General features: G+C 30.3%; 1 protein-coding gene across 8 annotated transcripts in view; it reads left to right on the forward strand.

The window, feature by feature from the left end:
* LOC143244846 (receptor-type tyrosine-protein phosphatase S-like) overlaps positions 1 to 12,138 on the forward strand; it is a 171,725-nt gene that overhangs the window by 68,371 nt on the left and 91,216 nt on the right. For all 8 annotated transcript variants that reach the window (XR_013025345.1, XR_013025346.1, XM_076490246.1 and 5 more), the window contains 7 exons: positions 3,807 to 3,967; positions 5,907 to 6,034; positions 6,527 to 6,713; positions 8,419 to 8,495; positions 9,235 to 9,463; positions 9,804 to 10,012; positions 11,911 to 12,022. Coding sequence is in view for 6 of the 8 variants with exons in the window: in XM_076490246.1 (XP_076346361.1) it covers positions 3,807 to 3,967; positions 5,907 to 6,034; positions 6,527 to 6,713; positions 8,419 to 8,495; positions 9,235 to 9,463; positions 9,804 to 10,012; positions 11,911 to 12,022 (1,103 nt within the window). In the remaining 2 variants the exon portion in view is untranslated. The remainder of the gene's footprint in view (positions 1 to 3,806; positions 3,968 to 5,906; positions 6,035 to 6,526; positions 6,714 to 8,418; positions 8,496 to 9,234; positions 9,464 to 9,803; positions 10,013 to 11,910; positions 12,023 to 12,138) is intronic.

Below are 12,138 nucleotides of genomic sequence, written 5' to 3' on the forward strand. Positions count from 1 at the left end.
GGATGTTGGATTTGTGTTCAGTGTGATAGTTTACATTACAGAGGCATATTTACTATACTGATCATCTAGATGTCAGGCTTCCCATATCAGTCAAACAATTTATTACATTGTTATCATATGCTCTATTCATAGATCAAGGGAAGGAGGCTCCTTCCAGTCTAATGAACTTGAGATGAAAGCAGCATGACATTCTTTTCTGTCTCCACATGGATGTCAGTTCCTAATGATTGGATTTTGAATCGTAGTTTACTCACCTATGGTATGATCCTCATCCTACTCCCACATAATGTCAGTTCATGGCAGCTAGGTGTTGGATGCAGTTGACTTGCTGTGTATGGTTCATTTTGCTCTAATCACTTTACACCTAGAAGCACTCCTATTACTCTCACCCATATTGACATACTTGGTTGGATTAAAATTCCAAAATTGTGTGATTTTTTATTTCTGTCCAACCATTGTTCTCTCCCATTTGGATTTGCTCCTTCCAATTTCTGCCCATGTGTGTGACACCCCTTTCCATACTTGGCAAAATAGCTGGTACAAAAGTAGTCTAGTTTCCCACATATTATTCACTACTGTGAGGATCTACTCTTTTTGATGCTTCTTTCTTTTCCTTGCATTAGTCCTTCCACCTATTCAATGTGAGATTCTAGCTACTTATGCAAAAAGATGTAACATGCCATATTGGAAGTTATAATATTCCCAGACTGAAAATGTAATTCCAATAGATACTTACTTCCTTTCACACCATTCCTCCTCACTGAGAATTGGTGCTTCCATTTTTCTGTCAAACATCAGTGATAGTTCAGTATGATAGAATGTGCAGAATTGTATGCATCAGAAAGGTGTATCATGCTCCTATTGGTGGAAGGCTGCCATATGATTATTTGCACGTGAGATGCACTTGAACCATATTGATGTTAGTGTACATAGGAGCTCAAAACTTATACTATATGAAAACAATTTTGCGTAAAGAGGGAAGCACATAATGAGAATATTTATTTATGGAAGTAAATACCAATTGGAAATTCATTTTTAGCATAGGAAAATTATAACATTCAACACTGTGTTATGAAGAATTTTTGTATACTAAAACAAGATCACACTTTGGTAAAAAAAATTCAAATTTTTACCATTAAAATTAAACATCTTTGAATATTCAGACAGACAGACAAAATAAATTTCAATCCAATCACATTAATGTTGTGTACTACTGTTTTAATTTTACAAAGTTATAGGTCATATTTTGATTACACATGACATCACATTTATTATAAAATTTGTTGTGACATTAGTTTCTTATGATGCCAGTATAGCACAGTGCTGTTATATAATAAGTCTGAGTAAATTTTCATAGGAACTTCTGATGAAAGGGCAAAAAAGATGAATTTTTCATTCCCATGATCTAATGGATCAATGGAACATATGGATTTACTATGGTATAATAATTCCTGCAGATTTCCTTTAAATATATATACAGTTGTGCTGCAAACATTCTTCTGGCTTTAATAATTTTAATACATCCTACTAGAACTTCATTCATTGATAGCTGAGTTAAATTCTCTTTTTTAATCAAAATTATTACTCTATATTGAAAAAAAATTGTGCAATGAAATTTAATACTTTAAGTGACTTAAAAGAGCAAACATGGAACTGGCTTATTAAAATCATTCTACAAGCATTTGCACTTAAATGATGAATTGATACTCACCAGTACATTATATTCTTGTATCTTATATTACCAAATTCTGAACAAACTGTATTTTTCACAACTTTTGAAAAACATTACTCATTCAACACTTTATCAACATGTGATTTCAAAAGTACGTTCCACAGTAATCTCGTCTTTTCCTTTAGTCAAGAAGAAGAATGGATCTGTCATTAAGATTGTTTATAATTAGTTTTTAGAAACAGTTCTGTTTTAAAAATTTGTTTTTAGGCATGAATTATGAGGTAGTAAATTGAAAAAAAACCTTCAATATTTGATGTTCATTTTAGTACTTGAACTGTGTCTTTTCAACTTCATGCAAGTTCCAGTTTAAGACCAACTTGATGAAGAAAACAGATCAAAGGAAATACTTGCTGAAGGAATTCTTTAAATTCTTCACTCAACATTTGAAACCTTTTCATAAATGTAATAGTAAATTATTTAAATTTGATTACTTGTGCAACACAACACTACCTATCACATTACTTAATGCATTACTCAATACCACTTTTTAATACAGATAAACAGTAATCACCTAATGATCTATCTTTAAGATAACACAATGTTTAGAGATTTTCTGTAAAAGTTTAAAAGGAGGTAAGTCAGTCTTCTTAAATAACTTAGCTTTCACAGTAAAATTCAATAGTGGAAATCTTTGATAAAGAAATTAGCAACAGAAGTGAGATTATGAGATAAATCATAAAAGATCTTATAATGTTATGTAAACTTCTCTGAAAGTTAAACTTATTTGTCAAAAAAATTGCACTGAAGAAAATATCTCTAAGTTTATACTTTTCATGGCAGAAGAAACACACACAGCAGAAAACTAGAAGTAATCTCCCTATATACATGCTGAAAGCATCATTGCTGACCTTGACTAATTCAAGTTGTAAAAAAGCTTTTGACATTAGAATTAATTCTTTGCCTTAAATTAATTCACAGGTGTCAAGGCATACTGGCATGATATTATGAAAAGTATATTTACCAAACTTGCAAAACAACTTAAATTAAAGGCAAGTGAAAATAGTGAATTTTAAAATACAGTTGACATCCAAAGGTGTTTTTAATGGTGTCAGTCTAAATACTTCAGATGCAAGGGTAATTGTTGTCTTCCGTGAGCAGTTTGGAAGTAAAAGCTATACACCAATGTTGATAAAAAAAAGTGGACGTGTTCCTACAAAGTATGCTGAGTGAATAATAATGAGATAACAGATGTTGATTTGAAGACAAACCTGTATGAAACTATAGGGGTCATGTTTTACATAATCAAATTATGATACAATAAATAAATGTAATCCAAGTAAAACAATACTTATTAAAGATACAATGAAATGCTTACAAGTTCTCCACAAACAAGTATTTCCAAATAAAACTTTATAAGCAGCTTTAGTTGTTATTTCTTTTTATCAGAAATAAGTATAAGATAACTGCATTTAAAAATCTCTCAATGCAAAAATCTGATGTTAAAGCAAATTTCAATTATATATACATAGTTAAATTTAACCATGAATGTTGTATACAATATACTTAGTAATGAAATAGTGAACTGGTGTCAAAAGGTGTCTGTTATTCCTGGTATATTAGTTTGTGGGAGTGGTTTGAAATACACAGACTGAGGTAAGGTGATATGTAGGTGCTAATCATAGTTGAGTAGAATGCCACTTTAAATTAGAGAGGCTAGTGCAGATAGGCAAACAAATTTTAGGCAAATTTTCTTTTTAGTGGTACTCCCATAATGAATCTCCTTCATCATAAACTTTACTCATACACATAATACTTTGCTATTTTGTGGATAACAGTATTAAACATATTAATATACTTTAGGTAATAAAGTTTTATATATGACCATGAATTATATTCATAAATATAATTTAACAATTTATGAAATTAAGTAAAACAATCACATATATGTGTGATTATTCTAATCACATAAACACTAAATAGATGTTCCTTGCTTGTTTTACTATCATTGTGTATAGGGTATAAACTGTACAGTGTGAATACATGCCATACGTATCAAATTCCAGTACATCAATCTTTATTTAAAACATTGTGCAGCTGATATATATATATATATATATAATCTTTTCTTTTATAGTAAAGTACGTGATATAAACTCTAAAATTCATAAACTGGCTAAGAATCAATATAAAGCAGTTACCACAGTCACTGCAACAGAAGCTGGTAATGTGGAATTTTTCTGCATTGCACGAAATGGTCATGGATTCACCAAAACATCCTTCACCTTGCACGTTATTGGTGAGTCTTTGTTTCTTACTTTAATGCATCATTTGTCATACTTTAAGGTAAATATTTGGTTAATTGTCTAAATTTTTGAAACATGTTAACACATTAAGTATATCTTATGAGCTACTTATTTACTTGTATTGAAGACTTACTAAAAACTAAATAAAATATTCTCTTTCACCTATGGAATTAATTTTCAAAGTTTTAATATTGTGTAAAATATGCTATGGTTATTTTTTGATAGATTGTTCAGAGAGAGTATTCATGATGAGACTATGGTAAATGGATAGCAACTGCCTGTGGTAGAAATACAAGTGTAGAGGATTACATTTCAAAAGTCTTCTGCTTTTATTTTCAGGGCAGTGTGTGCTGACTAGAAGACTTAGTAGTTATTTTAGGTTTATTAGAAAATCTTGGGGTGCTGAGAAATTAATGTCATTTCTCTTCATCCCCTTTTCTGGCTTTTGATAGTTTTGATAAGTTAACAGTGGTTTTTCTAGACAGTTCATTTTTTTGTGGTTCAAGCATGGAGAAAAGTGGAATTCAGATTCCCAGTAAGATGCAACATGCTGCAATGTCTTTATAAAATCTTGAATCTACCCAACCAAATATAATATGATTAGCCTCTCAACTCCTTGTTTAAACCCCAGTTGTTACTTGTACAAAGAAAGCAATTCGATGCCATTACAAACACACTTCTTAACCCTAGTAAACAAATACTACAACAAAGGTCCAAAAATAGAAACAACCTATTCACCAAACTTGGCAATGTTGCAAAAAATAAAAAAACTCGTGGACCACATTCATTTCTACCTTAAATTACATTGCATCACAAAACAGACAACACTCACTTTCAACAACCACCTTGAGCATTTTACCTTGTGTCTTTCTCTCCTCTCCTTATTTTTTTTTTACAACACTGACCAGAATGATCAATGGACCAAATTTATTCATGAATAATTATATGTATTGCATCTAATTCATTCAAGTTGTGGTTATGTTATTTAATTCAGTAATATGTTTAATATGTTCAATGTTTAAGAACTGTGTAGTTTATATTTTATGTTTATGAACTGTATAGACAGAGTATATTGTACATTTTGTATGTGTGTAAAGTTAATTACAGAGCAAATGATTGTTGGGAAAACTGTTACATGTAACTGACCTTTGTGATACAATGAATTCTGATTTTGGTCTTGCACTTTTTCTGGGATAAGGTGCACTGTCATACTTAATGTGGAATGGAACTCTGCTGTTCAGGTCTACTGCTCATGACTAGTTGTTCAATCATCAAGATAGTAGCTCCAAAACATCACTTGTGAAATCACCATCAAGAAAACAACTGCCCTTCTGGCCTCCCTCTGCTTTTTCTCATGCTTAAACGTTGGTTAAACCACCTGTCCAGAGAAAACACTATTAACCTGTTAAAATTATCAAAAGCCAAAAAGGTGGCAAAGAGACATAACATTAATTACTGAGCACCTCCAGGTTTTCTAATAAATCTAAAATAACTCACAAGTCTTCTAGCATGCACTGACTTGAAGACAGATGGTGGAAGACTTTTGAAACTTTGTTGTCTATATTTGTGTTTCTACAACAGGCAGTTGCTGTCAATTCACCTTTGTTTCATCATGCTATGGGCAATTCTTTATCCACTTAAGATTCTGGTGCTTTTAATGAGGTTGATTTTAACATATTCAAATATCACACAGCAATAAAAGTAGTTTACCTATTTGTAGCTTAATTCGTTTAGGAGATACACTTTTATCCAGTAATAAAATAGTTAAATCTTTTATCAGTTAAATGTTTCCAAACCAAAAATGTTCAGAAAGATAAAGATCACATGAAAATTAGAGTCCTACCTGGCAATAAAATTGTAATGGGTAAGATATTTCAGAAATTTCCACTGTGGTTAAAAATTTTCATTTTTTTATTTCATTAATCATTCCAGATCCTCCTGTGTTGAGGGAGCGACCAAAAATACTTGGTGTGAATTCCACATCAGTAACTGTAGGTTGGCATCCATGGGAATATGAAAAAGATGAGGGTGGAAAAAAATCTGATAGAGTTAATTATATGGTACAGATATTAGATTCTTGTACTTAAGATGAAACTGTTTTTTGTTTTTTAAATCAGGTGAACTTTAAAATAAAAATAATGTTAAACTAAGTGATACAGTTTTGAAATTTTTGAATATGAAGAATTATTTATGTATGCAAGAACCACAGTGTAATGTAAATTTAGTTTTTTAATGCACCTAGTAATATTGTTCTATCAATTTAGTGCTTTGTTAAGTAAGTCTGCATTGTTTTTGTATATAGTATTAGACCGATTCAGTGAAACCATAATAAAACACATATAAGTGGATATATTACTTTCAATCCTTCTTTTTCCAATTTAAATGAAATTTGTTTTTGAAATAAAAAATGTTTTGAGAGGTAAATAGTTACTACAAAGATGAATAGCCTGTATTCTATTATCTGACTGTATTATTTTACTCAGTTAATTACACACTACAGATATCAATTTTTGTAATGGTTAATTGCTTTTTATTTGTACATGCTTATTTAGGTAGTTTATCATGAGAAGAAAGATATTCAGTGGCAGGAAACAGACATCTGGCAATCAGGATTAAGCTCCACCATTCCAAACTTGCTGCCTGACACAGAGTATGAAGTGGCCATTAGATGCCAGAGAGTAGGACATGGGGGGGAAGGGAAACCTGGCCCGAGTTTTTCTATTCATACACTGTGTGGAAGTAATTATTATGCAGAAATTGTGCTTAATAATACTAGATTAATAAGCAATTGAAGCTTTTAGCTAACTAACATTGTAATTCATAAACACAGCTTATGTTACTGCCCCCAAAGTTTTATTACGTCTTGCACAACTGCTGTGGGAATTCCTGTGCATGCCACAAGACTTCAACAAACTCCCATCCATACACATGTCTGCATGTACTATGCCAACCAATGATGTAATCATCATAGTTCTATGGCTCTTCACCAGTGGGAGTGCAAAATGACTTTCATGCATGGTAGCTTCTACAAGCACTAACACATTCTTTTCTCAGCACTACTTGTGTTCAGACATTTGATATTTCCTGTTCCTTTTTAACTGTCTGGCCCCTTAATTGTTTGCCCATTGTTCTTTAGTACTTTTATTGCTAATGCTGTAGTCATGCTATATACACTCATATGTTACCCACCTTTGTAACACGTTCCCACTGTTATTGGATTTACCCAATATCTTTTACAGTAAATTGCTGTGATTTAGATATAATATATGAATGAATAAATAACAACAAGGTGAGGAAGAGTAGTTCCTGCTTATGAAGGCTGAAAATCTCCCATTAGATGTTGCTTCACTAGGCAATCTCTGGTTTTGAGGAAGATAAATCCTATGGGCTTTCCCTTTTTGTCACTATTTTGTAAAGGAACAAATATTTATAATTGATATTGGCTCCACCACCATTTTCTACATGGAATACTAGTTCTTAGTGGTGCAGTTTAGTGAGTAGCATTTTCCTTACCTGAAAATGTATTTCAGATAAACACTTACCTTTCTGCACCACCTTTCCCCTTTCTCCTCTCTTCTGGTGTGTTTTTTTGCCTTGTCAAGAATGAACCAATGATTATGTACTAGTTTTCATGGAGATTATTGCATATGGAAGTCGTTGTTTTCCTATTAATGGAAGGCCACAACAATATGACAGTTGTGACATAGGGTGGTACAATACATTGAGGGATGGAAGTTTGTTCAAGACTTGTTGCATGCAAAGGAAATTCCATAGCAATTTCATGAGAAGTAATAATTTTTAGTGGTGCAGAAAGCTAAGTATCTATCTGTAATACATTTTAAGTAAAGAAAAATGTTAACTTTTGTATACTCCATTTTCATTTTGACATTTTATCCTTTTTGTAGTACTGTATTCATTCAATTTAATTGAAATAACACACTCAGATCTCAAACTTTTATCCTGCTACATCTTATAACTACTCCACTCCTTTTGATTTTCATGGCAATGTTTTTTGACACATCCTATTGTGTTAGTGAAAATAATTATACTACAAGAGTAGTGATCAGTTTAGACTCATCAATGAAAGTCTATTTGTGTCTTAAGTTTCTTACTGCTTTGATACTTTTAGTCTTTCACCTGTGTAAAATTTATCAATAATGTGAAAGGTACCTGCTAACAAAAGTAAATTTTTAGTTAATATTAGGCATAATTTACAGACAAGGTGTTATATATTTTAGTATCCTTCCAAAAAAATTCAAAATCATATTTCTGTAATATGATTTAAATAATCCCCAACAGAAACAATATATACTAACTTATTTACTGAAGAAGCTAGATTATAATTTTAAAATAGATGTTTGAAGCTGAATTTCTTTCATAAAATTATATTCTAGGTGTTTAAACTTGTTTTTTAGTTAACATAAATTTGTTGTTGTTTTTTGAGAACCAACTTCCAAAGGAATTCCACATGACTTTCTAGCTGTGGCGGTGAATGCTACATCTATTCAACTTACTTGGAAGGTAGGTACTGAAAACATGTGGAAGATATAAAGATAAGCACTTTTGTGACAGAAGAAAACTCTTAATAAGTAAATAATTAAATTCTAGTAGACAAGAAGATACATTTATTTAGAGGATAATTGAATTTAAATGGAATATATGTTAATTTTGTATGGTTGAGTGAATATAGAAAATATAGACATTGTCATTATATGGGAAAAATGTAGTAATTAGAGGTATTAAGGTATCATACTTCATATTGTTTTTAATTAGAATTACCAACTGTTATCTTAACCTCAGTTAATTTGAAATATTGGTAAGAATTGCCACTTTTTATTTGTTTATATTTTAGTTTAGTTTTATCTTCATAGTTATGTTTTCATTAATTATTTATTAAAAAGTTTTAATTATTTATTTATTTATTGACAGTTTTCTTATTCAAATAAGATAGTATTGTCATTATAATCTGAAAAAATAAAGTGTTAGATTCGCTTACCTTTTATTAATTATTAAGACATTAACATAATTTAACTTTTATTTAATCACTCAATAGCTAATTAATTATTAAGACATTAACATAATTTAACTTTTATTTAATCACTCAATAGCTAATATGTTAAGTCTAAATTAAAATGATGTAATTTTAATTGTGACAGCATTTTCAGAAAAGAGCAAACTGATATTCATTATGTGGACAAATATTTGAATATCTGAGGTTGTAAGGAGCATAATCATAATAACACTGTTTTGTCATACTTAGCACCCAATGCTGTCAGAACTACAGTGCCGTCTGTTAGCTTATCGACTGCGGTTCTGGAAGACATTAGATAATGTTTCAATGCAACATGCTGAGATAGCTAGCTCTGTAGAAAGATATGTGATTACTGACCTTGCAGCTTCAACAAACTACACATTTCAGCTATATCCACTTACTTCCATTGGTTTAGGTTTTTATTATGCTTCTGTGAATATTACCACACCAGAAGCAGGTAATTCTAAACTTAATGAATGGCTTTAGTGTCTAGTTTTTTAAAAAAATGTTATTATTCTTTGCTATTTTCTAACTGTGTTTCAGAACTCTATAGTAGAATTTCATATATACACCAAATGGTTAACTTTTCAAATGATAATATTTAAGAGTAAAAATATGACTTAAGTAACTAAATCAATCCCATAATTACAGAAGAAGCTTTATTCTCATTAGGACATAATAAATAAAATAAAACATAAATCCTCATACGGTGTGTTCAGTCTTTAGTTTCAAATTAGGTTGCTCTTTATTATATAAATTTTAAATAAATTTGTGATTCATTATTTCAATTTTTTTAGTTCCAGGTCCTGTTCAAAATCTTATGTACCATCATTTATTTAATCCACACAACCTATTATTAACGTGGGATGCCCCATTTGAAAATACTGGTTCTCTTAAAATTTATTCAGTCAAGTATGGTGTTACAAATATTAAAAGCTGTGGAAATTCTTCATTAGAAGCAACTGATCCAGGTGTTTTTACAGCTCTCATAACTAAAGAAAAACAGGTATTATTGCTGAAAGACCATTTAAAAGTAGTATTTTGTCTGATTTGTTTTAATTCTTTTTTACAGAAAGGTGATTGTTAATCTAGTTCAGTATCTTTATATAAAATGTTAAAAATAATGTTTTTTTAGCAATTTTTAACAAAATCCTTGAAAGAAACATATTTTAAGGTTGGTAGTTTTTCTAAATTTTCAAACATTTCTTAATACATTTATAATCAGAATAAAATCTTTGATGAAAATAAGAGATATAAAAGAGATGAATTGTATTAAGAACAAAGATTTTGCTGGTATGAAGATGGTAGATCAAGAAATGTTGCTCAATGTTAAAAGGAGGAAATAGAAATCAAGATTTAAATAAAATTATGATTTCTTCAGGAATGAAAAACATATTATAACTGAACTCTGACTTCCGAAGCTAAGCTTAAGCATGGCCAGGTGGTTAAGGCATTCGACTCATAATCCGAGGGTCGCAGGTTCGAATCCTCGTTACACCAAACATCCTCTCCTTTTCAGCCATGAGGGTGTTATAATGTGATGGTCAATCCCATTATTCATTGGTAAAAGAGTAGCCCAAGAGTTGGACGTGGGTGGTGATGACTAGCTTCCTTTCCTCTAGTCTTACAATGCTAAATTAGAAATGGCTAGTGTAGATAGCCCTCGTGTAGCTTTGCACAAAATTCAAAACCAAATCAAACTAAGCTTAATAGCACATTGTAAAATGAATGACTTTGGATATTTACTTTCTGAAAAACAAACAATTGCTCCAACACCAAAGGTAAAAGGCAGTAAAAATATTTGATGAATTTTAAATGCTTTATTTTATGATACTTCAATGACTTTTTAAAAATTTTGAAATTATTGCTTAAAATATTTTTTTGTCGTATACCATAAACTAAAAGCTGTAAAAGGTCAATGAATATCAAGTGGATCATTATGTTTTTATATGTTATCTCATTTGTATAAATCTTACAGTATTTTTTTGTAATTTATTTCTTGCAGTTCTCTTTTAACCTTTGTACACAGAATATTTTAATATGTGTGTGTGTGTGTGTGTATAATGATTTTATATTGTTTTCTATTGACAAAATTTAGGTAATTTCTTTAAGTTTTGGAAAAAAAAATTGCCTTATTTACCAAATTAAAATTAAAAAGTTTTTCAGTATTAGGATGATAAGGTCTTATTTTTTCATATTATCCTTAAATTTTCTGTTCAGTTAACAGAATATGCACATGCTCAGGTCATTGGTCCAACCTGTTAAATGTAGTTTCAAATTTACTATGTACATTAACATAATGTGGCAAGGTTTTAATAAAATGTACAAATTTGTTTTACCCTTCCTTCCCCAAGAAAATCAGAAGAGTTACAAAGGTATTTTTACTCAGTATATGTCTGTGAATTAATTATGTTTTTTTTACTCAGTTTTTATATTTGTGATTACCATTACAGTTTTTAATTTCTATAAAATAACATTTAAAAAAAATTTCATGCATATTCCCCTAGAATGCCCTAGAATAACTTTGTTATTTAATATCTATTTATTTATTTATATTTTTTGTATGCAGAGTAATACTTATATATTGACACCTTATTTCTAGTGTTAACATTTGCAAACGTTTGAATTGTCAAGTTCACTTAGACTTTTTCATTATGACACCAAAATTTGTTTCAAAACTGAACAATATTAGATATTTATATAATTTTTTCTTACAAATTTTGAAGTCACATTATACTATTGGCTGTCAAAATTTGTAATTATGCAATTTGTGGAAAATAGAAAACTATTAATGTATGTATGTGTGTGCATTTTTCTGTGTCATTATGTTTTCTATATATACAGGATAAAATAAATTTCATCTTATTATATTTATCTAAGGAATGATTCTGATTCTGTGCATAGATAACCCTGAGGGGGCTCCTCCCCTACTCCAAGTATTATATAACAGTCTCTGCTAGTACATCAGCTGGATTTGGAGATATACAAGAATTATATGCTGACACAAAAGAAGCAGGTTAGTATAACTCTCTGTATCAATTTTCATAGTGATGCGAGTATATGATCTTTTCCCTTACATTTGTACATTTTGCATGGTCTGTCCATAAAATGGCCCATATAAACAGTGTTCTG

Source organism: Tachypleus tridentatus, chromosome 2, assembly GCF_004210375.1.
Source record: "Tachypleus tridentatus isolate NWPU-2018 chromosome 2, ASM421037v1, whole genome shotgun sequence".
Taxonomy (NCBI): Eukaryota; Metazoa; Arthropoda; class Merostomata; order Xiphosura; family Limulidae; genus Tachypleus; species Tachypleus tridentatus.